The 27,014-nt window shown below is 48.0% G+C and overlaps 1 protein-coding gene across 1 annotated transcript in view; it reads right to left on the reverse strand.

Annotated features, from left to right (window-relative positions):
• Nucleotides 1-431: 431 nt before the first annotated feature.
• Nucleotides 432-27,014, reverse strand: part of LOC135258649 (multiple PDZ domain protein) — a 55,168-nt gene continuing 28,585 nt past the window's right edge. The window contains exons 23-49 of the mRNA XM_064342092.1: nt 26,820-26,918; nt 25,507-25,602; nt 24,462-24,639; nt 20,946-21,056; nt 20,114-20,200; nt 18,011-18,073; nt 17,780-17,851; nt 16,133-16,307; nt 15,144-15,340; nt 14,604-14,695; nt 13,821-13,896; nt 12,815-12,892; nt 12,292-12,384; nt 11,677-11,751; nt 10,386-10,581; nt 9,930-10,075; nt 9,092-9,175; nt 7,777-7,970; nt 6,518-6,665; nt 5,969-6,055; nt 5,709-5,805; nt 5,164-5,204; nt 4,899-5,021; nt 3,873-3,977; nt 3,374-3,483; nt 3,040-3,163; nt 432-2,380 (exon numbers count right to left, since the gene is read on the reverse strand). Coding sequence (XP_064198162.1) covers nt 2,234-2,380; nt 3,040-3,163; nt 3,374-3,483; nt 3,873-3,977; nt 4,899-5,021; nt 5,164-5,204; nt 5,709-5,805; nt 5,969-6,055; nt 6,518-6,665; nt 7,777-7,970; nt 9,092-9,175; nt 9,930-10,075; nt 10,386-10,581; nt 11,677-11,751; nt 12,292-12,384; nt 12,815-12,892; nt 13,821-13,896; nt 14,604-14,695; nt 15,144-15,340; nt 16,133-16,307; nt 17,780-17,851; nt 18,011-18,073; nt 20,114-20,200; nt 20,946-21,056; nt 24,462-24,639; nt 25,507-25,602; nt 26,820-26,918 — 3,094 coding nt within the window. The 3' untranslated portion in view covers nt 432-2,233. The remainder of the gene's footprint in view (nt 2,381-3,039; nt 3,164-3,373; nt 3,484-3,872; nt 3,978-4,898; nt 5,022-5,163; nt 5,205-5,708; nt 5,806-5,968; nt 6,056-6,517; nt 6,666-7,776; nt 7,971-9,091; nt 9,176-9,929; nt 10,076-10,385; nt 10,582-11,676; nt 11,752-12,291; nt 12,385-12,814; nt 12,893-13,820; nt 13,897-14,603; nt 14,696-15,143; nt 15,341-16,132; nt 16,308-17,779; nt 17,852-18,010; nt 18,074-20,113; nt 20,201-20,945; nt 21,057-24,461; nt 24,640-25,506; nt 25,603-26,819; nt 26,919-27,014) is intronic.

The raw sequence follows: 27,014 nt of genomic DNA on the forward strand, positions 1-27,014 counted from the left end.
CTTATCCGAGATAAATCTCCCATCTCCCCCTGCCACTTTACAACAGTCAACAGTGCCGAAAGTCATTAAGCAAGACCGCGCTTTCCATCTCCGTGACTTTACGACCCTTCCTCGATCTGAGGACACGTGACACTTAAAGATGGAAGTCGTTCTGCTACTTTCACCCCTTCATACGACAGTGGTTTTGATGCACGGTGATCTGCTCCTGTATTTCAGAAGCGAATTTCATCAAGAGGATATTCAAATTGTATATCTGTGTCATACACTGACACATTTTCATGAAAATCTTTAGGAACTATTATAGTATTGCACATCACTGACACAAATAATAATAGAAAATCATTACTGGTTGGATGAATCAATTTCCAGTATATCGTAGCAGCTGAAAAAATACATGGTAAAAACTGAAAAAGCAGAACTGAGTCATAAAGTGAAGGAAGGAATTCTGAAGGTCACTTTAATTTATTCTGTGTAAGAACATAACACTGTTTAATGCAACAGAACTGGTGGTCAATACATTTGTGTAACTAATCGTGTGTGCTTAACATTTCCGGTGAATTTAAAGAAAAATACCACAGGATGGAGTGGTTCTCGCAATAACTGTTCAAACAATAAAGAACATTACGCATACCCTATTTCACTAAAATGTATAGATTCATATACATTTGTCAGAATTATGGAGGCAAACTCAGTAATACTTGTATTATACTGTAAAAAGAATAGGACACATGAGATGTTACCTAAATTAGCAGCTCTAGCTTCAACAAGGCCTGTTACCTCCCCCCGCCCCCCAACGATCCCTGAGAGCATTACCCTCCCATGACTCAATTCATCCCCTCGTCTGCACAAGTTTATGTTTATGAAAAATAGTTCTTCATCTTGCACTTCATCTTCTAGCAGTTCCTCTTCCATCCACACTACTGGTATTATATAAAAAGGATCTGTATCACTATCTAGCTTAAAAAAGGATTTAAAAGAGGGCAAGCCCATTAAAGCATAATGGGTGCATTCACAGCAGTGTATATGAGTGATTTACAGTCATTGTTCACGCTCAAGCCTCCAAAGCAACAGGACTAGCCTGTGCTGATCAGTCTGACGGATGCTGCTCGCCTGTCAGCTCGGTGATTGATTGCAGTGTCTTATCTGCGACTCGCTCATCGTGTCCTCATTTTGTGTGATCAGCTGGTCACCCCTGAGGCAGTCCCCGCGGTAACAGCTGCACACTTCACTCTAATCTCAGACAATAAAGGGTTGGGCTCCGCTTTCATTCTTCCAAACTCTGCTCAGATACTAAGTTGATTGGTATTTCAATCTTGTACGCTCCACGTCTTCCCCCGCGAGAAGAGATTCCTCATCTCGATAGGCCTTCCAGGTGAAATAAAGTTTAAAGGTTTGAAGGATAGGACTAAGTGTGCCTTTGAATCTGATATTAAAAAAACCCATAATGATTGAAACAGCAGTTTCCCCAACAGGAGACACTTGTATCCGTGCCCTCTTTATACAGGACACCCTCCGCTAAAACAGTATTCAGACAGTGCGTCTGAAAATGAAAAAAAGACAGAACATCATTTGATCCCGGAGTAGAGGAAGTTAGACGGAATGGCCTCAGTAGTTCCACCGTGTTCTGTTACGTGTTCAGTGATCGGCTTCCAGAAGGCTAAGGCCTACTCACAGTAGGTGCATACTTCAGCACCGGTATACTCAATCAAAATCTAAATCCGGCCCTGGTTTTCTTTCCACCCGGATAATTACCTGAACAATTAGTGCTACTGATTGGCCAGATGATCTTCACACCTGACTCCCAGGTAAAGGGAGGGTGGAAAACCAGCAGTTCCGTTATTAGAGTAACAGGGAATCAGTGGAATGGAAATACATAGATCACAGTGTTCATGGCTACGAGGAAAATAAAATTGTGTTTGTGTGTGCAGGAGACCAGCAGGGAGTGCACGTTTATGAGAGTAAGACCAGCAGGAAGTGCACGTTTATGAAAGTGAGACCAGCAGGAAGTGCACGTCTATGAGAGTACACTGTGTGAGACCAGCAGGAAGTGCACATTTAAGAGAGCCCACTGAGTGAGACCAGCAGGAAGTGCACGTTTAAGAGAGCACAGTGAGAGAGATCAACAGAGAGTGCACTTTTATGAGAGTGAGACCAGCAAGGAGTGCACGTTTATGAGAGTGAGACCAGCAGGGATTGCACGTTTATGAGAGTGAGACCAGCAGGGAGTGCACGTTTAAGAGAGCACAGTGAGAGTGACGCTTCCTTTGGTCCTCTTCAGTATCCCCACTGCCTCTTCGTGGGTGACGCCCTCCAAGCTCTGCGCGTTCACGGCAATGATCTGATCTCCACGCTTCAAACGGCCATCTTCAGAGGCAGCGCCCTGCAAGAACATGCACCAGTAAAGCAGGCAGTGTTATATTCACTCTGAGAGAGTACATTTCACTCTGATAAAGAGTACATTCCACTCTGATATAGTACAACTCTCACAGAGTGTACATTTTATCCCTCTTGGACTCATTTAAAGATATCGCTGGGAATTTTATTGTGTACTTGGCCAGTGAGCAGTCGCATGCCATGGTCTGAAATCTGTTCTCATGTTCTTAAGAATCCATTTACAAATACAAAGACGGACCCACGGTTAACCGGATTTCAGGTCTGTCAGTCAACTGCAGGCTTTTCCACAAAGCAGCCTCAACCCACGATACATATTAATAAAACAATGCTTCCCAGAATATTGCTTCATGCAAACCTGAAGAGTTAATTGCACTGTAGTCATTTTTTTTTAAATGTGTGTTTGCTCAGCAGACAAACGTCTCTAGAGGGACACGCACAGCTTGGAGCACTCTTTAAGCAAAACATGCATTTATACAAACTGCATATTTTACCAGAAGTGCTGCAGATTAAGTTCCCTGCTCAAGGGTACAACAGAAGAGCTCCACCTTAGATTTGAACCCGTAACCTCCTGAGTTATAAGCCCAGCTGCTTAACCACAGCAGCGCCCTGCCCCCACGGTCCCGGCGGACTCCTCCTCCTCCTCACCTTGCCGAACACGGTTTTCACGTAGATGGGGAGGTCTCCGTGCGGGCTGCCGTAACCCCCGACGATGCTGAAGCCCAGGCCGTCGGGGCCCCTGTCCAGAGTGATCGTCTTGTACTGCGGCGGCCTGCAAACGGGGGGGTACACACCCAAGGGAATCATGGGAAAAAAAAATATCAGAGTCCTGAAAAGAGCTGGGGTTAGAGTTTTGGGATGGCGTTAGATTTATTAAGGTCAGGTTGAGAGGTCATATTTACGGGGGTCGCGCTGCGAGGTCAGGGTTATGAGGGCCGTGAGGAGGGGCGGGATTTACGGTGGGGAGCGGTGCGAGGCGTACCCCAGGTCGTCGTGGAAGATGCTGCTGGCCGTGAGTCCGGAGAGAGAGAGACCGGCGGCCGTCTGCTCCTGAGGGGGCCCCGTCACGCTGGTGTCCCCGCCCGCCACCACCTACACACAAACACACGCGTATGTACACAAACACGCATGTGAACAAACACACATGCATGTACACGCATGCAAACGCGCACACGCACGCACACAAGGACACACACAGGCACTCAGCGTAAACAGCTGAGAATACCCACAGACAAAACTACCAGTATCAGCGCTGTTTCTGCAGAACAAGAGAGCGATGCGGCCTACGCTTGAGGAGAGCTAAAGTTTCTACGTAAAGGAGACCGTGGCCGCGTGTTTGTCTGCTTCACCGGTTATGTGTTTGTCACCCTACTCAGTCCACCATGAGTCTACAATGAGCACTTTGTTTGGCAAACAGAGCGGAAGTCTTCAGGTGTGTCTGTCTGTCTGTCTGTCTGTCTGTCTGTCTGTCTGTCACCGACCTGCAGCTCGATGGTGCCCGAGGCGTTCTTCAGCAGGGAGACGGCCTGGGTGTGACTCATGTTCTCTGTAGGAGTGCCACAGATGGTGATGATCCTGTCTCCAATCTGTGGGGGAAAGGGGGGGGGGGGTGTATGAGTGGGAATGCCTCCCAGTGGATTCTGTACACTAACATTCAGAGAGCAGTGCCAGCGTTCCACAAACCAGACACGTTAATCTGAGGAACTCACAAGAATACAGCAGTGCGGGCTGTTTAGGGCTGGGCCTTTTCCACTGGACCTAACCCACCCATGCTAATGTAAAAGCTTAACGCTCATTTCAAATGCAAGCACAAAAAGCGGGCCCTTTCACGCCATGGCCGCCAAACAGGAGTACACCAGCGGAATCTGAACACGTCCGGCGCTCCGAACCAGGCCGCCGTTCGTGATGACGTACGCACAAAACCCGCGATACAAAAGACAACATCCGTAACCTCGATTCCATTTTGAGTACATGAGGCGGGGGGGGGGGGCAAAGGAATAGCAGATTTATTGTCACAGATGGCCCTCCGCGCATCTGTTTCAGCGGAGCACAAAGGCCGGCTTGTCTGGAGGGTCCTGTCAGCGAGGCATTCTGGGGGCTGGAGGAGACCTTCGGACAGCTGTGTGGACGCTAACCCTCACGCGGACGCTAGCCGCACAATGCCCGCACTGAGGACCGTCTGGGGGCGCAGTCTGGAGAAGCAGTCAGGCCAAAACCTCGGCTGAACTCACATGCCACACGGCCTACACATACAAGCACGAGGTATTAACACGTCATAAGCAGACGTCGGCATATGACAGGTCACGAGTTAAACTGTCATAACGCACGCTGAAAATTTTACTAAACAGATTTTTGAATAACAAAAAGCTAGCCATATGATGACAGTGCTATGACACTGATCATAAGCTGAACATAAGCTGTCATGACTGGTTATGGCAGGCCCTGTTCCATGCGTATAAGGCCTACGGATGAAGCGAAGGATTCGGCGCCTTCGTTACGAAACCTACTTTCAGCTTGTGGGTCTGCGCAGCCAGTCCTGTGGGGTGCATCATGGCGATGAAGATGGGAACGTCTCCGAGGGGGCTCCCCAACCCCCCGGCGATGCTGATCCCCAAAGAGTCCGCGGGTTCCTGAAAGAGCAGCGCACACGTGACGCGTGAGGCGTGTGACAACTGTACATACCGCAGACGCGGTATCGCGTGATAGTGAAACAGTTTTTTAGAAGACAGTATGATGAACTATTTAAAAAAAAAAAAAAAAAAGACGGGTGACCTTTGTAAACTCGACGGTTCTGATCTCCTGGTAGTCAGACACTGTGGGGGAGAAAAAAAAAAGACGATTAATGAAGTGTTAGCCCATACAGTCTGTGTGTTTCTGCAAACAAATGGCTGTTGTGCCCGCAACATCGGCTCCCTACGCACATCTCATTAACCCGGCCTTGCTGCGGTCGTTTTAACGGTCATCACATTCCTAAAACCGCCGGGCTTTGACAGTTTTACGCGCTCTCTTGACGTCGGCCTAATTAGCGGCCGCGTGCTACTGTCAGGCCGGAAATAACGAATCGCGCTTCGCAGATAGAGCACGACTAAACCCGGCTCGGCGAAGAGCCTTCGCTTCCTAAAACAACAAATAACAAAGAGCCAATCGGCATCCTCCTTTACCGCAACGACGCTCAGCAAACACCTTCAACTGACAGCGAACATATGTTAAAAAACTCCCTCAATCCCAGCAGCTCTGCATTCAGAGACACAGTACTGTTTATGCCAAGAACGAGTACTCTCCAATATCACCAGGGCTCCATTTTTAGAAAAACTCACAATCATGGCTCTTCCTCCTGTCGTCCGCATCCTCTGACAGACCTCCAGGCCCGGACAGGACGTAAGGAGCGTCTCCGTAGCTGCCCGTTTCGCTGAACTGCAAAACCAATTGGATCAGCCCTCAGCGTCGCTAACGACTACGACGCCACAGTCTCAGGCACGCGAAGTCGTAAAAGCGCACGAGCCAATCAAATCCGAGTGAAGTCGATGAATTCGGTAGGACTGTTTGAAAGGCTGGCGCTGGTAGTGAATTAGCTTACCTGGCTACTGTGGGAGAGCCTTCTCTCGCTATGGAAGGGCCCCGCCTTGAACCTGCCTATTTCCAGGTTAATGGGCCCGGTGCAGCACTAAAGCAGAACAGGAGGGAATGAAAATTACTTTTTAAAACGCACAGCGGACACTAAAACGGAACAGAGATTTAAAAAAAAAAAAAAAAAAAAAGAAGCTCATTTTAAAACACACAGCGGACACGAGCACAGAACAGGGAATAAAAAAAAAGCTCATTTTAAAACGCACAGCGGACACAAGCGCAGAACAGGGAATAAAAAAAAAAGCTCATTTTAAAACACACAGCGGACACGAGCACAGAACAGGGAATAAAAAAAAAAGCTCATTTTAAAACACACAGTGGACACGAGCACAGAACAGGGAATAAAAAAAGCCATTTAAAACACACAGCGGAACGAGCCAGAACAGGAATAAAATAAACTCTTTAAACACGGTGCACTAAACGAAGAGGAATGAAAGACTCTTAAAAAAACACTTTTCGAACGAGAGCCGTTTGGACCGTGCTGGGAGACGCGTCGAACCTTCAGCAGGGCGGCCACGGACTCCTGAGTGGCCAATCGGACGTCTTCGCCGTTGACGGACAGGATCTGGTCGCCCGGCATCAACCTCCCGTCCACCTCGACTATGCCTCCTTTCACTATGTCCGAAACGAACACCCCCGTATCGTTCCTGCGGAGGGGGGAAAAAATCCAGAAAATTCACTTAAAAGAGAATCGTTTATTTGTTCATTTCATACTTTTTTGATACAATTTGACCGCCTGTTTTAGTGGAAGACACTGTTGAAGCAGGCTGGAACGCTCAGCTACAGCCCTGAGTTATAAGGCCAGCTCCATAGGATCAGGAACTGGGCTTGTAACTCAAAGTTTGCAGGTTTGATTCCCAGATGGGGCACTGCTATTGCACCCTTGCGTAAGGGAGTTATGTTAAACTCATTCAGGAAATCTCAGCTGTATAAATGGTTCCCCTCTAAAAATGTAAACTATATGCACTTTGGGTGTCTGCTAAATGGCGAAATGGCTAAACTGTAAACAGAAATTGTAACTTCTAATTTCAAGATACTTCTTCTGGAAGGAAAAAAAAAAACTGGTTCAAGAGAATGTTGCAAATCATGAGAACCCTCCGGTTGTTCAGTCAATGTGCTAATAGCTGTTGTCACTGTCACAAATAAGTTTGTTTTTAGTGAAGTTCCTGAGTCCTGCGGAGATTCCTTGTTATTCACAAGTGTTAAAACAAGCCCGCTCTCTGGCGTAAGAAGGTCAGAAGGGTCAGATCCCCTTTGACCTCCCAGGGCTGGCAGCGTAAACACCATAATGGGCCTGAGCAAACAAAAGCTGGCCGTTTCTGCCGCTTCCCCTCGGACCGGGCGACGGACCGCCGACCGCCCCGAGCCTCGACCGGTCGCTCGCTCCCCATCAGCGTTCGCGCCGAGCCGGACGCGGGTCACCCAGCTCTGACACCGAGGGTGACCCCGTTCAGCCGAATGTATGATGGCGGGGCACACAGTAATGATGGTCTTCCACAGAGAGGGAAGTTTGGCTTTGTCCCCCCTCCCCCCCACACCCCCCACCCCAATACAGGGGTCTAACTTCCTTTCTTTTCACCCCCAGCCATAATGACCCAACCTGATTTACCACTGTGGGCAAAGCAGTCATTTAGTGGAGACAATGGGTTTGTTCATTGTGTTTTACGTCCTTCACCCGCCCCCCCCCAAAACGCTCGTGCCTCCTGCTGTGGCCTGACGGGGGAGTGCGGGGGCCGTGGGGGGGGGGGGGGGCGCTACCTTTTCCCAACGATGCTGAGCCCCAGGCCCTGGCCGGCCCGCTTCTGCAGCTCCACGAAAAGCACGTCCCACGTGTCCTCCTCCTTGTACTGCGCCTCGTCCCGATACACGCTCAGCCGCACCTTCTGCGGCGTCTGGCGCAGCACGTTTATGGCCTCATCATGCGTGGCCACCCGCAGGTCTATACCGTTAACCTGAGAGAGAGAGAGAGAGAGAGAGAGGAGGGGAGAGAGAGGAGAGAGGAGAGGGAGAGGGAGAGAGGGAGAGAGAGGAGAGAGGGAGAGAGGGGGAGAGGGGAGAGAGAGAGAGAGAGAGAGAGGGAGGGGGTGGAGAAGGGAGGGAGGAGGAGGGAGAGAGAGGGAAGAAGGGAGGGAGAGAGCCATGGATGGAGGGATGGAGAGAGAGGGGGGGTTGGAGGGACAGATAGGGGAGAGAGAGAGAGAAAGATAGAGGGTGGGAGGGAGGGAGAGAGAAAGAGATAGAGAGGGAGGGTGAGAGACAGAGGGAGGGAGCGAGAGATTGAGAAAGAGGGATGGAGGGAGGGAGCGAGAGAGAAAGGGTTGAGCCGAGGAATGCTGGGAGAGTGCCAGAGTCTTCGCCCTCTTCCTCTTCGACACACAGGCTTTTGATAAGGGCTGTTACACAGTGATTTATTAGCGCTAGATATGTGACAAGAAGTAGATATTCTCTAATTAGTTTCCTAAGAGCCGTTTTACTGAATGTGCAACAGTCCAAGGCTCCAGGAACGCAAGTTTGCCCTGCAACACGCAGATCACGTTAACTGGTAATGGATTAGGTCATTTATAAAGCTACGCCTTAACCAAGGAGACTCAATTCCTAGCACACTTACGTTTTAAAAAAAAAAGGCAAATTTAGCATGGAGCCCGATGATAACATAACATGTTAACATAACATCAGTGTTTTTTCCCCTTTGTTCTTGTGAGTGTGCAGGCCAGCAAGAAAGTGCAGTGGGTGGGCACCGCTGTTCTGCCCAGTCTGTGAACATGGGGGGTGGGGGGTGTTATTAACCCTTTGAAGAGTAAGTTTATTCAAAATTCTAAGTCGGTGTTCTAGAACCCCAGTGCTTTCAGTTACCAGCAGTGATTGTGATATCAGCGCTAGAATGTTCCGTTAAGAACATTCTAGTCACACATTTGTGACCTCACACCCTAAATGGTTAACTGGGTAATCGGGGCGGGGAGCGGCACTCCCAAGGCCTACAAACGAGGCGGCACGGCTAACCGCCCTCTCTTTCCCCCGCCCGGCTGCCCACGGTATGAGACCCGCGGGGAGCGCTGGTGATCCCCCCCCGTACCTCCAGGATCTGATCCCCCGCCCACAGCCTCCCGTCTTTGGAAGCAGCTCCCTCCTCGTAGACTTCGTGAATGATGATGGCACCCTAGAGAGAGAGAAAGAGGGAAAGAGGGAAAGAGAGTGGGAGGGAGGTGGGATGGAGAGAGGGAGTGAGAGAGAGGGGAGCGAGAGAGAGAGACAGAGAGAGTGGGGAGAGAGAGGGGGAAGAGAGAGAGAGAGAGGGAGGGGAGAGAGAGAGAGACAGAGGGAGAGAGTGGGGAGAGAGAGACAGAGAGAGAGGAAGGGGGGAGAGGGGTTTTGACGTTGATTTAAGCGGAACAGGTTCTTGTTAAAGGGGGCACAGCAGGTCACATTCCAAGCCTGCACATTGTCTCTCTCGCTCCGGTTGACAAAAGCCCGTTCTGCATGGCTGCATGTGCACTGCGCAGACAGAAAAGCACTCTGGGATTGAGCGTTCCTTTCACTCTTACTTAAACGTCCGCTTCGGTCGTGTGAAGTTAAATCCTTGCCTGTGTTCGCAACAGTTTCGTTTGCTTATGACTGAGAAGGTAAATGACTTCACACGCGCAAAAAAACACCGTTTCCTACAAAAGCAGCTCGCTTCACTTCTCGCAGATTTCCCACGCATCCCCCTGCTCCAGCTGTTCAGACCTCGCGCAGGCAAACAGCCCCGTCTGATATGGAAATATTTTTACATTTTAGATGTCATACCCAGGCAGATAACCTCATTTGCTTAAATACGGGAGTCACCTGAACCATGGCTTTTCACCAGCAACCCTGCTGTGACTAACGGTATGTAAGATGGGAGTCTGGGTACACGCCCTGTCACGCTCGCTCACCAGCAGCGTGTCACATCCCCCCACGATGCTGAGGCCCAGTCCGGTGCGTCCCTTGGAGATCTCTATGGTGGTCTCGCAGCCGGGGATGATGGGACAGGTCACCGGGTCGGAGGTCAGAGTGCCAGGGGTGGACGACCTGCTGGAACCTGCAAGCGACGGGTAGCGGAAAACGATTATCTGGTCGCCAAAATCTAGCGCCTTTCACACCGAATATCCACAAGCGTGCGCGCGTCTCACGTCAAAACTGTGGAGCGGTTCCAAACTACTGCAGCAAAGACAGATTTAAAGTTTTTAAGTTCAGGCACTTCAATTTCTAGGTTTCTGTTTATTGCACTCAATACAAATAAGACGGATTAGTCGACAGGACGCACACGCGGAGTGCTCAAGCCCGTTTGTTTAGCTTCGTTTTTTGGGAACCGTCCTGGGGGACGCATTCCTGAGATTCCTCTCCCTTACTCCGAACTGGCTCCGCATCTGGGGTTCCCACGGAAACGAGAGGGACACTGGGGATGCCGGTTATCCGTCCGTCGGAAGTTCTCCTGGCGGGATCGCAGGAGGAGGAGGAGGACGAGGAGGAGGAGGAGGGCAGGGACTCGTCCGTGCAGACGGTCAGCTTCACCGTGCTCTTGGACTTCTTCAGCAGATTAATCACCTAAAATTGAAAAATAATGACTTAGGAGCCCGGTAATGATTAATCAGCCACCCAGGACACAATGGATATCGGTACTAAACCATGTATTCAGCTCATTCCAGCTAAGGGGTCTTCTCAAAGAACAAAATACATTGTTTTCTTTTTTTTTTTTAAACCCATAACTTTCCTTTAATTTCTGCTTTACTTTTCTTGCCGTGTTTCCTGATATGAACACATTATAACCAATGCATCAGTAGCGTACCATGTTGTTACTGTATTCTGTCATACAACCATGCATAAAAATGACTGAACTACCACTTTACTGCCCATAAAACAGACATGTTTTAGGTCATGAATGTTCACATTCGTCACTGCTTAACCATTACCAGGCAGGTAGCAGAGATGACCTTTGCCCAAACAACGTCTAAATCGGTAAAATGTGTCAGTCGTGTGAGAGAGCGGTGTTAGTGTTCTAGAGACCCTTCGACAGCGAGGGTTAACATGGTCTTGCGCACTCCGAGCTTACAGTGTTCGGCATAAATCAGACCGAGACTTATGCAGAGGTAATAAAGCATCACATCCACGCCTGTCATTTCCACAGCCTTTGTGTTCCAGTACTACAGAGACGCACTGAAAGGTGGGCGCTGGATTGCCTGGTGTGGAAGCAACATCTGTTATCCATGTGAAGTGCTTGTATGAGCGTAAATGCACTGTCCATGTCTCAAAACTATCTTCTGGAAAAGAACACGGTCAAAATCAAAACACGGCCAGTTCTTAATTTGTTGGCCGGGGCTAGCCAGGAAATGGCTAGTCATGGTTGGAATGCTGTTCTGGTCTCAGAAATGATTGGCTGATGTGTCTCTCGCATCAGCCAATGGAGACACGCAAGTAATCGCTCACAAGAACAGCAGCTGCTCAGCTAACCACACAACCAACTCTGTATTATTTATTGTAAAATAAAGCCTGTAATATTTTCAGCGAGAGCAGATGAATTCAACCCAATGCTCATTTCCAGTTTGGCCTGGGTGACCAGCAAAACATTTTAAATCAACAGCTTAACAAATGGATTCAGTATCAGGGAAAAAAAAAAACAAAAACATAAAAATCTGAGCTCACCTTCTCCACAGGGTGTCCTATGACCAGGTCATCGTCCACAGCCAGAATTTTATCTCCAACTTTAATTCTGCCATCCTGAGAGGACACAGCTGTGAGCCAGATTCACTTTAAAGAGCCTCTCACCTGCAAGCACACCTGCTCATCATTCATAGATCTGAATGTATGCATAAAGCTCTGCAACATCTCGTTTGGAGAATCTCTTTATGCTACCTCGTTCACTTACGTTTGCTACATTTTAAGCATTGAGCTGACGCTCCTATCCAGAGTGACTCATAATGTGTGCACACGAAGAAAAGGCCTGGATTCCTACATCACTAACATCTCAAGCAGTGACTAATGAGAGGGGAGCAAGGCCATAACACCCCGGGTGATAGGTAACCCACTGTCACTAGAATGAACACGAGGGCCCGTATTTTTTTATTTTTTTGGGGGGGGGATGGGGGGATAGAGGAATATAGGGTAGACACAGGGGAACGTGTGGAATGGAAATCAGGGTGGGGGGGCAGAGACCATCACACCCCAACGCTGATAGATGTATCACTCTAACACAGGAACACCTGGTCCAACAGGCCCTGTAAAACGGTGAGGGGTAGGCGTGTGCGTTGCGACCCCCACCTTCCCCGCTGCTCCGTGTTCGGTCAGGCTCTTGATCAGCACCCCGGTCTTGGTGTCCTCCTCGCTGATGGCGATGCCCAGCCCACCCTGGTCCTGTTTCCCAGGCGACACACACACACGAGGAAGCTGTCGTTTAATAGCGCCACACAAACGGGCGCCAGGAAGCGCATCGAGGAGAACGCTCAACATGTCACAACTGCGGGTAGCACATGCACTCAGAGGCAGTTAAAAATGAAAGCATGACTTCATCCGCCCAGCAGATGTTCCCTTATGACTGTAATCTTCTTCTGTTATGTAACTGAACATGTGGCCTGACGAAAGCAGCGGTGTCGGTGCCAGGTGTGTGCGAGTTTTCGCGGCTCTTTAAACGCGGCTCTTTTGGCGTGTTCGCCGTGTTCTCTGCGGCTGCTCGATGGGGGGGAGGGGGGTGCGTTGAAAGCGCCGCGGGAGCTCAGTTGTGACCCCAGCTCTAGCGGCCCGATGCGCTAATTCGGAATCAAGCGGTAACGCTCCCGCCACTCACCTTGGACAGCGTTACGTGCTGCACGTATCGGAACATGTCCACGTCGATCGCTGAAGGCGAAACCGCAGCACACATGTCCTGTGAAAAAAGATCGAAAGTAATAATCAAATGAAATATATCATTCTCCCCATAAAAGGTATTCATAATAAGAGATCACTGTGGCAGCATGTACACTCCAGCACAGTGAGTCCCAAAGTGGGGGGGGTGGGGGGGTACGCCCCCCTCGGGAGAGACAAGGGGGGGGGCACGGTCAGAGTTGAAGGAAAAACACACGGCACAGGATGTATGTGTGTGGGGGGCAAGGGGGCTTTAAAAATGACCAAAGTGGGACCTGATCAAAAAAACATTTGGGAACCACTGCTCTACCATTTGATTCCCAAAATGTCAGAGGGAAGATGTAAAATGTCATCTGTGTATTGAGGAATGTAAATGATCTACAGCTGAGGACCTGAACTCCAGGAGCTCCACCCCCTCCTCTCACCTCCATCTGCACTAATCATGTGATCTTTCCTGACCAATCAGGAAACTCATTTTTCACACCCTAAACATCTCAGCCGGAGGCTGTTGTGGTTCGGTTATGTCATAAGCACACTCCACAGGGGACTTCTGCACTCTCTTGCACAGATGTTAGCGAGTGATAATTTTCAGCATTAAAGCCAAATGCCAGCAACCCTAGAGAGATTTAGAGAATCTTATGGTCTGGAAATCAGTACGTTTTGATTAAGAAAACAAAATCAGGAGAAACGACATCCCCGATTGAATCAATAAAGAGGGTAATCAGCTGGTACGGGTGGTTAGGCTCTTAGTTCGAATGAAAGCCTGCAGTCGCTGTGGCCTTTGGAAAGTGCTGTGAATCCCTCAGATGTGATTGGCTGGCCAGGCTGTGCTGGTGGTGTTTACCTGTGAATCCCTCAGCTGTGATTGGCTGGCCAGGCTGTGCTGGTGGTGCTTACCTGTGATTTCCTCAGATGTGATTGGTGGGCCAGGCTGTGTCGGTGGTGTTTACCTCTGTCTGTGAATCCAGCGCGTCTCCGTACTCCTTCACAGGCCCCACGGCCATCTGGTCCAGCGCCTCCGTGTTCCTGTTTGTTTGACATCATTGAGAAAGATCAGGACTGACGGTCTGACCTTTCCCAATGGAGTCTCAGGGCCTCAATGGTCTCAATGGAAATCCCTGAGTGTTAAAGATTACTGGGCTTCACAGTGTCTAGCAGGCCCATTGGGGCGTCTGCCTCCTCGCTGTCCCTCCACAAGCCACGCCCCTGACCCTGTCACTCACAGTGGCACTGCTCCCTAAAGCCACGCCCCCAACCCCGCCACTCACAGTGGGCCTGCTCCCTAAAGCCACGCCCCTGACCCTGTCACTCACAGTGGCACTGCTCCCTAAAGCCACGCCCCCAACCCCACCACTCACAGTGGGCCTGCTCCCTAAAGCCACGCCCCTGACCCTGTCACTCACAGTGGGACTGCTCCCTAAAGCCACGCCCCTGACCCTGTCACATTCATCAGACCAGGCCAAATAAATCCTCTCCTCCAGTTTGGGTGTTGGTGGTCGGGGGCAGCTGACTTCACAGAAACTCCACTGCAGGGGTTGAGGTGTGTGGGGGTATGAACCACACACTCAAGGCACAGACATGCAGGTATTACATTATGATCACTAACACGGAGCACAGTCTAACGGCTGCCTCACTGAATGATATGATCGCCCTCTACTGGACGAAAAAGGCCAGCACAACGGGCTTAGGAACAGAGGCTGCCACCAAACCAACCCTCTCTGCTGCGCTCTCACCTGATGAAGATGATCTTCACCTTGGAGGGGGCGCTTTTGATGATGGACGAGGCGTTCTGGTGGCTGCGGCCGTACAGGATCTGCCCGTTTATCTGCTCGTACAAACGCAGAGAGCAGCACACAATTCAGGGCCTGAACTCATACAGAGTTTCAGACTAGGAAAGCTGATCTAGGACCAGGCCTCCCATGTCCATATCCTGACCTTCTCAATTATAAGCTAAAAGGCAAAACTGATCCTATATCCATAAAGCTGGAGTTTTTTTATGAAGGATCAATTTACTTTTTTAGCTTATAATAGGCAAGGTTATGAGAATCTAATTCAAAATGCATTACGATTAGCATATAATAGGTTAGGGCTTGGCCTATTGGCCCTGATCTTGTATCAGTTTTACATTTTAGCTGCAAAAGGGAAGGTCAGGGCTTGGCCTACAGGCCCTGATCTGGAATCAGTTTTACGTCTTATCTGTAATAGGTAAGGTTAGGGTACGGCCAGGGGAAAGCTGATCCCAGATGCCTCCTCTGACGGACCCCCCCGCTCACCTCCAGGAGCTCGTCCCCCACCAGGATGCGGCCGTCGGCCCCGGCAGCCCCGCGGGGGTCGATGCCCACCACGAAGACGCTCATGCGGGAGCGGTCCTTGTTCCCCGCCAGGCTGAGGCCCAGGCCGGCGCGGCCCTTCTCCAGCTCGATCATGTGCAGCTCCCCCGGCAGGCTGCCGTAGCGCTGGATCACCTTCTCTGAGAGGAGAGCGTCACGGCAACGGTGAGAAGCTGTCCGTGCACTTACGCACTCACCTGAACACACTTTATAACAACAAGCCTGTAACACACTCTTTACATTTACACACACCTGAACACACTTTATAATCACAAGCCTGCCACACTCTCTTTACATTTACACACACCTGAACACACTTTATAACAACGAGCTGCAACACTCTCTTTACATTTACACACACCTGAACACACTTTATAACAACGAGCTGCAACACTCTCTTTACATTTACACACACCTGAACACACTTTATAATAACGAGCTGCAACACTCTCTTTACATTTACACACACCTGAACACACTTTATAATCACAAGCCTGCCACACTCTCAACATCGGTAGTGTTGTTTAGACTTGCCCAGGGACTCCAGATAAAAATTAGCCTCTAGCACCAGTGCAATATGCTGAATGCACTACCATCCATGTCGAAAATTGTACAATGCCCTTGTCAAACAATAATGCACTTGCAGAAATATTAAGTCTATAAAGAAGCAGTCGTTCGGATATCCCATCTGGGTTTCGCACTGTGACATCTGTCTGTCACAGAGTTTATTGGGAAACTCAGATAATAATGAATCGATATTTGGTTGATTTGGTCGGACAGCCCAGCGCAGAGCTCGTCAGGATTCGCTCGACAGAAACTCTCCGCCTCATCAGGGTCACAGTGAGGAGCCAGGCCGCATGTAAATGTGCGGAAGTGAGCCACCTAGTGGCCGCCGTGCGCGTTCGCGCCGCTCCGGAGGTCCGGCGACTCACTCCAGCTGTAGCCGAACTCGTCCTCCTCCCCCAGCGGGTCGGTCGGGGGCGCCGGCCTGTCCGGGATCTCCGTCAGCGTGTCCGTGTCCGTCTCCCCCACGAGAGGGACCACGGGCAGGGCGAGCGGGGCGGGGAACGACCCCGGAAGCTTCCCCGCGTCCCTGGGCGCCGGAGGCTGCCGTCGACGGCGAAATTGAAGCGACGCAGAGAAAACGTTAAATCAGCATCTCACAAAAAGTGCTCAAAAATCCCTAGAAGTGAAACGCAAGCATGTCCCACACAGCAGTTCCACAAGATGGGAAAATGTTAGGTTTGTACCAGACTGGTTTCATATATTCTGAGTTTGACGGCTTATTATTTTTAATAAAGACCAAGCCCTGGTCTTGTAAGAAGGAACACATCACAGAGAGTTCATGAATATGATGGTTCAGAGTAGATCAAAGGCTTTTACTGGCTAACAGAAATGTTCTTAGCCCTGGTTTTAACATCAATACTGTGTAATCTGCACATTTTTACAAGCGGAAATAAATCACTTTAAGGCTCATGTGAAGCAAATATTATAAAATGAGAGAACTTACCTTTGTATTGTATTTCAATAAAATGTCTAATTAACTGAAGTCTGAATAATAAAAGGTATGATAGGTTGGGATTTTATTTCCTCTGAAAACTTATTTTGACTTTGCTATTCTATTCTATTCATTTGAATACAACCTGTAGTGAATAGACATTAAGCTTATCATAGTCATTTAGTGTTGATTGTTTCTATTATTTGAATAAATTCTGCAGACATTACACAGTTGACTCACTGCACTGATGATATCATTCCATATGCCACATTTAAAAGGACGGACAGGGGGACGAAGAGGGAGGGGTTAGGGCCACATGTATGCACGTATGGAAGCCATGAAATATATGGGGCTAGGGGTGGACGATAGCCTTTCAGCCAAAAAAAAAATCTTACACACAATATGTACACAATATGTCAGGGAATTCTGAGTTAATATGGTTAATGAACATTATAGCAGAATAGGAAAATTAAAAACAAATGTTTTAGCTTCTTTGTTTTAAAAAACTCATCATGTTCAATTTGAGATTGGTTTTAGAGTTTCTCTAAGCTTATTAATAAGTCATTAGTTTGAATAACTAACAGTAATATTGGCCTTTTTCATCATAATCATTGGAGCCCACGCTAAAACGATATGTGAGGATATGTACATACTAATATTAATTCAATTCATTCATAGCAATGCATTTATGTTGCTGATACCATAACACCATAGGTTCCATTGAAATGTTCAGGATGGATATCATACCATCACAAGGCCCAGTGACATCCTTAGCATTCCTAACTGCATAGAATACTAAGCAGTTCTACTTCAACAACACTATCAGTACAGCTAATCAAGGCTTTTCAAAGCAAGCAGCGCTGGTTAGCATGTTAGCAATCAGACTTGTAGGTTTATAGGAAAAGTTTGAAGGACGACCTCCACTACAGTGTGAATGAATAGGCTAGTTACCATGTCTGACAAGCGTAGCGGTGAGGGTCTAAAAGCGTGTTATCGCCCACCCCTATGAGGATGGTCACGCGTGGCTGTACGCACATACATGGAAGGGTTAGGCTAGTATGACACACAGAGTCCCACAAACCTTAAACGGAGTAGGAGTAAAGGGGTTAGTTGGGGAGAGGCGGAGGAAAAGTCTACTGTGACTCTCAGCCCCCTACAGGAACAGAGAAAAATTTCATAACGTTTGTAACACACGAGGACACCACAACAAAGGTCAAAGGTCAGGCTTACATACACAGGCTTACATATACAGGTTTTATGCAATAACAGGCAAAGGGAATAAATAAATTATTCATAACTGAGGAATACTAACCTTGGCACTGCTGTGCGTGGTTTTCAGGGTCTCCTTTTCTTCGATGGCGTCGGCAGTTGATGACTGTTACCGGCATTTCGGTGCGAGAGACAGAGACTCGAACATGTTAGACACCCGTCAAACAGAGACGGAAGCACCTTATCACAGACGACCGGTACGTAGCGAGATCTACACTTGTAGAAGGAGCACCTCAGTCGTTAACAAGTGGTAAGAGCGTATATGCAGGAAGGCTTATAAATGATCTAAAACTCATTTGGCCTAGCTTGCCGTGCCTTTACACCCTACAGGGTTCACGTATGTGTCATATTCATCGGCTTTTTAATGGTGATCAACAAAGATGGCCGAAATGGCCATCTGTGAAACGGCAGCTGCTTCTCTGTAATGGCGCCGCCTCTTATGTAGGAAACATCTGGTGGGACGGATTTTTCATCTCCCTCTTTTTTTTTTTTTCGGGAGCTGACTCCGAACGGGGAATAAAAAGGAGGCGGGGGGGCGGCGGAGGTTTCCGGCCGCACGGAGGAACGGTTGCCCTTGGCGAGGGGGTTGCTGGAGGTGAACAGGTGGTCAGCGCCGCGCCGCGAGAGCTAATCGCATCCCCAGCGCAGATGCGATGGGCGGGGTTTACTGAAAATTCCCAGACTGATGGGCTGTGGAACCACACAAACACTGACTATCTGTGAACATACAACCCTGCTTCTGAGACACAGTGCGGTAATTAAAAATAGTTTTACAGTGTGCTAATTGATGAGACTCAACTTTCGGTCTTGTTATAGGTAAGGTGGAGGTTAAAGTTTGGCTGAATGGTGCAGTAAGCGTTGTGTGCTTTACCAGAGTCAAAGACTCCCCTAGACTTCCCTGCAAGCGATCGACTATCGGTCCGCTGCTGGCAACAGCTGTTCGCACGACAAACGTTTTGCAAAAATCGATGCTCAGACACTCCGCTAGCAGCAGGATCGTTCACAACTGCTGTGTCCTCTCCTCACCTCCAGCACTGTAGTGCCTCTATGCCACAGTGCATCTCAACCATACAGCATTTGGACCACAGTGCATCTCAACCATACAGAATTTGGACCGCAGTGCATCTGGACCACAGTGTCTCAATCGGACCGTAGTGGGCCTCGACCGTAGTGTCAATTTGGGAAACAGCCGCGCCGGCGGCGGACCGTTAGCGAACCGCTACGTGCTAGTTAGCCGGGAACGGGTGCAGGAGTGCAGGCGGGGGGTGGGGGAGGGGAGGGGGGTGCAGGCTAACCTGGAGAGGGGCGGGCAGTGAGCAGGCTGCAGTTTGATTAGTGCTGCGCAGGGCGGAGACCGCAAGAGGGTTTAGCTGCAGGAAGGGCAAGGGCGGCTTCTAGAAGCAACACACAATCACCAGTTTGGAAAAAAAAGAAGGCAGTTAAATGCAAATCTGTCTCAACAAATTCAATCAAAGAGGCCGTCCAGGGAAATGGAGCACTATGACCCACAGGTAACTGTAGACCTGGAACCAGTTAGTTCAGGTTCCAGGTTTCCAATGTTATGTTTCATGTATCTCTGTTTGCGGATAATACGGGTAACGCTCGCCCATTTTAAGGGGGCAGCCGGAACTGGCTCCAGCCCCACACTGGCCTTGTTCCAAAACCACAGACATAAAGGGGGTTTGATGTCCTTCGGTGAACCCCGATGTTAATAATCCGAACGCGAGGCTCTCCACGCGGCGCTGTCACGTGACTCGTCACTCTCGTAGCCAGAGACGGAGCGGAGCTCAGGAAAGACAACGCGCTTTGATCCTTTATATTTTATTCACGGGCGAGCTACGCGTAACGGATCTGCAGTCTTAAAAGCGCAAAGTGAATATTTATCGGAGCTAGGGAGGCCAGCTGGGTAGTCTGATTCAATTTGGGAGCAGGAATTGAAAATAACTCGCAGCAATTAAACGGGCCCGGCCGCTGTGGATGTGTCACTTTCCCTGGACGCCGCGTAATTGAATTTATCTACTTCCTTACATACGCGCCCGAGCGTGACTGCTAGGGGAGGATGTAAATGCTCGCTCTCCGGAAAGTTCCGAGCAGCCAGATAAGACTACGGTCTAAACGAGGCAGGCCAGACAGAAGAATGGATTACCTTGCGTGGCTGGTGCGGAAAGGACTTTAATGCGGTGACATATTTCTCAATGACGGGGGTAGGGGTGGGGCTACGAACGGAGTCGGGCTGGGGAGGAGACGGGACCATGGGCGGAGGGGGGTGGTGGTTAGTGAAGGGGGGAGAAGAGATGGAGAGAATTTTAGTCTTGATGTGCGTGGAGGTTAAAGGGCGGTCATGCATGAGAAGAGGCTGAGCGTTATTATCATGTTCATGATGCTGAGCAAGCAAGCCTGAAACTGGGAGCGTCGCCATTGATGTGGGAGCACTGAGTGCCTCGATATTGGCCCTTTATCTCTGGAATTGCCTTATTAGTCCACAATCTGAAAGTTATTGTTGCTGCTTAATGTTGTTAACATCCCTAATTTGGAACTAAACATGCATTAGGCGGAAAAAAATGGTGTGCAACAGGACAAGGCTAATCGTTTTCGCTATATAAACAAAACCGGTTAACCTGATAGTAATCTTTATACAGCGAACAACAGCAGTGCATTAAGGGGTATAGCCACATTCTGTCAGCATGTTCCTGGCTATAGAAGATGCATGTAGATATACAAACACGGTATGTAGACGTACACAGACATAGTGTGCTCTGTGCCAAAATAATATGACTATGGCCATGGCTAGCTAGGTTTTAAAAATTATTTTCAAACGTGTTCAAAAATGTACTGTAGGAGGCTGAGGAAGGATGGGCATGTATTCCAGGGAACATGTGATGGTCAGCTTATCTGCATATTTTGGGGAAATGTGATCAGGCATAAACGGAGACAGCCTCCTGTCGGCACGGTGACGGTGGTGCTGATGACGGACTCACCCGGGTCCTGTGGGCGAGGCTCTGCACCAGGAAGACCACGGGGTTTCCTGCCCGTCGGATTGCCTCCACCGCCTGCTCGTGGCTCGCGTCCCGCAGGTCCGCCCCGTCAACCTGCGCGACGGGCGCGGCCGCCGAGGAAAAAACCACAAAATAACTGTTACATTACCTAATAACCATTACATTACATTACAGAATACCTTTACATTACTTTCCAGAATAACCATGACTTTATATTACGAATAACCATTACATTACATTCCAGAATAACCATGACATTATATTACAGATACATACATTACATTCCAGAATAACCATTACATTATATTGCAGAATAACCATTACATTACATTCCAGAATAACCATGACATTATATTACAGAATAACCATTACATTACATTCCAGAATAACCATGACATTATATTACAGAATAACCATTACATTACATTCCAGAATAACCATTACATTATATTGCAGAATAACCATTACATTACATTACAGAATAACCATTACAGTACCTAATAACCATTACATTACAGAATAACCATTACAGGCACTTAGCAGACGCTCTTATGCAGAGCCACTTACACAACATTTCTTTTTTGTATCTACATTGCTTTCATTTATACAGCTGGATATATACTTAAGCAATGCATGTTAACCACCTTGCACAAGGGTACAATTCAGGCATCGAACCTACAGCCTTTAGGTGACAAAATCAGTTCCTTACCCACTGTACAGCACTACCACCCACACTTAATAACCAGCGCTTGAGTTTCTAAAAAAATTTGTTTTATATTGCATTCCAATACCTTCTCACCTGCACGGAGGAATTTTTCCAGCAAAATGTAACATTCGACATTTACAAGCAGTTATTTATGCAGAACAGTACGCAAAAAAAGAAGAAGCACTCTATCATTTAAATAATGTAAGGCATGAATGACTGCGGAGGTGAATTTCTTTCTCGGTTGAAAGGTGTTTGTTTTGTTGGGAGACGGAAAATGGAACGAAATGCATTTCGGTTTAAAGTTTCGGAACCCGTGGCTCGAGGGGAGGGCGAGAAATTCAAGGTCAGCAGCAATTTTACGTTCTCTTCTTTGAAGTACAATTTTGAAAAATGGATGAAAGACCCATGTGATCTCACCATTAGATTCATTACAATAATACAACGCCTGTTTTTCACATTTTAATGTAAACAGATATGTGCAATGGGAAAGTGTGTAAACAAGACGAGGAATAATGTCAAACTGTGAAAAGGGGAGAGGGAGGTGTTTTATCCTGGGCTTTGTTTACAGGGCTATAGCGTTTGGGGCTATGAGCTTGAGTCGGATGGATGGAGTGAAAGGGTGAAATGAGGACAGGTAAAAGAAGGCAGCTAGGACTGAATGAGTTAGCTGTACCGCAGGGTTTCTCGAACCCAATCCCAGGGACAAACACTGTGTTGTGTCTGGTTTCCCTTTTCCTACCGTCATTGCAACCTCTGAATAGTAATGAGCCATTAACTGTTCTTAATTAGACCACCGAAGAATAATTTTCTCACTTAAGGTCCCGTTGTGTCGGAAATAACTATGTATGTCACGGAGAATAAATATTCTGCATTCACACCCCTGGCCCTTTAATCAGACAGATTAACTACCGCCTTAATTTGTGCTGTCTGATAAATAATTCCTTTGGAAAGAGGTCACATTTTTCAATTGATTCAATTGCCAACTGACAGATGAAATAACTGGGGTCATACTGGCTGCAAGTGTGGTCACCCGGTAACTAAAACTGAGCCATTCGTAAATAAAAGTGAAAGCGCAAGACCATAGTACAACAACACGTTTTCTAACCTTAACCCTAACAGATTCTGGCTTCCCCAGGACCAAATTTGAAATCCAGCACTGTGCACACTCATAAACTTCAGTCCTGGGTTTAAACATTGTATCTTGTATATGTGGGGTGTTAAAACCAGTCTCCAAGGAGCTCGTTTGCATGCTTTTTTAAAAAAAATCTAACCTTCTGCTGAATGCATTCATTAGCTCATTCATTTACGCCATTTGGCATTTTTCGATTAAGTGATACATCACAGCTAAAGTCTGCACATGTGCCCCTGTACTAATTGCTAATTGGTCCAATTAAACAAGGGCAATGGGTTGGAACTAAAACCGGCTCAAGCTGGCGCCCAGAGGATTTGCGTTTGACACCGCGGCTCTGAAGCAGCGGACTGCACGCCACTCTGTTTCTCTTCGTCCGGTGCTCAAATACGACGGTAGTAAGGCGAAATAGAAATGCGAGTTCTCGGCAAACACATTCAGAAAGGAAACTGACAGCTCCAAGAGGTCAACACCAATGACTCTGTGCAGCTCGGTCACATGGGAGACAGGAAAACAATACCCGGCATATTTTTTCCAGCGGCATTGTTGTCACAGTGCCATCTGCTGGCAAGATAAATTCAAACTATGAAATAATTATCCTCTTAATATTTAGTTGTTATGCATGTTACAAAAAGACAAGGGCCTATTTTAAAAAAAACACAATCATTCATTCAGTGGGAGTTAAGTTGTGCGAGATACGATAATGTCAGACCATGGGCCCTGTCCACACACTGGAAGAGTGACCTGGTATACGCTTTGAATAAATCGGATCCAAACAACCAAGATAATCACCAAACTCAAAATCAATCAGGATAAAATTAAAATCCTTAATATTGTGTCTTTTTAATGTATTGGTGCATATTACATTTTTTTTTACATTTTAGAAATAAACCACTAGAAGTTTACATCTCCAGCTGACATCGATCAATACTGGATAAACACTCATAATAAGTATGCATTTTAAAATAATCCATTGAATATAAAATATTTAGTACACAGTATATGAAGATGGCCAGGAACGACTGAAAATAAAGTTGGGAACATTTTGCCAGAGATTGCTATTTTCAGAGCGGTGCAAGCTGGGTATTACTCTGGGGGACATTTAATTGCAGTATTAAAGATAAGAGCCTGAATTCAATAAACATTTGTCCCTTTGACTTTGACAAAAAAAAGCAAGTCTGACTGTTTCTCCACAAACACAGTTTGAGGAGTTGATTTTGGCAGTGGAGGGAAAAAAAAACATTCAATAGCAAGCAAGTTTCATTTAACAGCAAGCCAAATTTAAGGATGGATATTGATAGAAGCCAGGCTAATGACTGTAATCACTGGTGTAGTTTACTGTGAATAGGCCTAGGCCCTGGGGTTAAACTGCCACTGAATATCAGCGCTAAGCAGACCGTCTCTATTTTTAAATCCCTTAGAAAAAAACTCATCCTTTCACACTCGCTGTTCATTCCCTGTAATTATTAGTTTTTGTGTTTTCCAGACTTTTTTTCTGTGACGTGTTTTACTTGTGTTCTTTCCATCGCTTACGTCATATTTTTTAAAATATATTTTATGCATGTTCCTTTTCTCATTTTAAGTGCTGGATGGAAGAGAAGCACTCCAAAAATAAAGTTATTATTATTATTATGATTATTATATTGGTTATATGGGACAGTACCTCCACGATCCTGTCCCCGGTCTTCAGAGTTCCGTTGTGACCGGCAGGGCTGTCCTCCAGGATGTGCTTGATGAAGATGCCCCTCATTACCTCTCCGTTGCTAAGGCGGCTGCCCATGCCACGCCCCCCGACGATGCTGATGCCCAGGGACTTCCCTGGCTCCCTGTACAGTTCCACTCTGTGGGGGGAGTGGGGGGGGGGGGGTGAGTGAAGAAGTAAGAGTGTGCTCAGTCACACTTCTGCCCCTCCCCACTTTCCCCCAGCTGGCTTTATTTAAGAAACATGAATCTAGGAACAAGGAGCAGACCTGAAATTCAGAGCATGGATCTTCTGCTGGGCCGTTCTAATGGACAGCTCTAGTGGACTGCTCTAGTGAGCCGCACTAGTGAGCTGCTCTTGTGGACAGCTCTTGTGAATGGCTCTAGTGAGCTGTTCTTGTGGACAGCTCTTGTTAATGGCTCTAGTGAGCTGTTCTTGTGGACAGCTCTTGTTAATGGCTCTAGTGAGCTGCTCTTGTGGACAGCTCTTGTTATGGCCTAGTGAGCTGTCTTGTGGACAGCTCTTGTTAATGGCTCTAGTGAGCTGCTCTTGTGGACAGCTCTTGTTAATGGCTCTAGTGAGCTGTTCTTGTGGACAGCTCTTGTTAATGGCTCTAGTGAGCTGCTCTTGTGGACAGCTCTTGTGAATGGCTCTAGTGAGCTGTTCTTGTGGACAGCTCTTGTTAATGGCTCTAGTGAGCTGCTCTTGTGACTCGCCCTAGTGAACCTATCTAAGGAGCCACTCTAGTGAGCCACTCTAATGGCCGCAGTGAGCCGCTCTAGTGAGCCACTCTAGTGAGCTGCTCTTGAGGGTCCCTCTTGTGGGCCTCTCATGTGGGTCCCTCTTGTGGGCTGCTCTTGTGGGTCCCTCTTGTGGGCCTCTCATGTGGGTCCCTCTTGTGGGCCGCTCTAGTGGGCCCCTGCAGTGGGCCGCTCTAATGGGCCACTGTGAGCCGCGGTGGCCGCTCTGCCAGCCTTAACGGGGCTCCGGAGGGGGGCACACTCACTTCCTGGGCAGGTTCCAGTTGTTGTAGGCGGCGCTCTGGAGCTCGCTCTCCTCCCCCTCTCCGTCCTCCCGCTCCGGAAGCTCCGGGATCTCTCCGCTATTAACGGGGAAAGTAGAAAAAAAAAAACACACACCGGAACTTCTGTTACAACCCCTCGCCGAGCAGCGTCCCAGCACGGCCGCGGAATCGGCCCAAAACGACCTTCCGTCGACTACATTAAACCGCCCCGCCGCTCGCCGCGCCCCAGCCGGGCTCCGCCGCCGAACGCCCGGCCGGGAACATAACAACCTTTTAGGTTTCTGATTGCAGCCGAGGGAGCTTCACCTTGAAATCAATCTGGAGACAGACGGACGCTCGGAGGACCGCGCTCGACCCGCTGCGCTCAGCCGCGAGCCGAACCGCTCAGCCGCGCCTCTCCCTCGCCTCGAAAGACAAACAGACGCGGCGCGGGGCTCCTCATCGATTTCAGAAATTCGACTTTCAGGAAAAGAGTAAAAGAGCGATAATGTTGCGTTGGCGCTCGACCTGCTGTAAGGACGTTTAGAGAGCGGCTGCTTCACATTCTGATTCTACGAGTCTAGGCCTTTCCTGTGCTTTAAAGGGGAAATAAGACTGATATGAAAGCAATACTTAGCTTTATTCATTATGATTTTTTTTTTTGACTAGGACATTACAGCCTACTATATATGACTCGTGTGAACATATAGCATTTACGTAAATGCTGAATACTGAATACGGCTGTAACACTGAAGAAGCAAAGACAAAAAAATGAAATTTTCACACGCATGGTATGAACCGGAATAGAATTCATAAAATGGTACCGATACTGACTAAAAACTAATATAAAAAATAAACACAAAAGTTTCAACTGGAACGTGCTGTGGATCTCAAAACACACATCCATTAAGGATGAAAGACTTTCGAATTTAAAAGATTTACCTGATCTATCACCTATCATTTCGTAAATAAAAGCACTGAAAAGGTGAGCAAACACGTAACTGCCAAGCATGAGATGCCTGCTCCACACTGCCAAGCCCCAGAGCTTAGCTTATTTAAATGGTTTATGCCAGCAATTGGTTCCCTCAAACCATCTGAGCAGAAAAAATGATGCCCTGTTCAAGCATATACTTAATTGAGCTCTAATGACTTCATCCATTTTTTAAAGTTGCGACTACTCAATTCATTGAGCCAGACTGCCATTTAGGTTGTACAGCGCAAGCTTGATCACGTATTTAACTTGACAGCACGTATTTGACACTCTAAGCTAAACTGTGATAAACTTTTTTTTCCCCAGTGGATCTGGGTGTGTTCACCTTGGAGGCGGAGGTGCATCGGGGGTGAAGACGTCCTCATTCTGGCATCCTGTGCTGAGCCTGTACTCCTCCAGATATTCTGCCGGGACGTATGTGATGCTGGAACAGAGGGATGGGGAACTCAGCCACCATAGAGACCCCACTGGACGACAGACACCCCACCACCCCAGGATTAGACCGCTCACACAGGTCAAT

Source organism: Anguilla rostrata, chromosome 7, assembly GCF_018555375.3.
Source record: "Anguilla rostrata isolate EN2019 chromosome 7, ASM1855537v3, whole genome shotgun sequence".
NCBI lineage: Eukaryota > Metazoa > Chordata > Actinopteri > Anguilliformes > Anguillidae > Anguilla > Anguilla rostrata.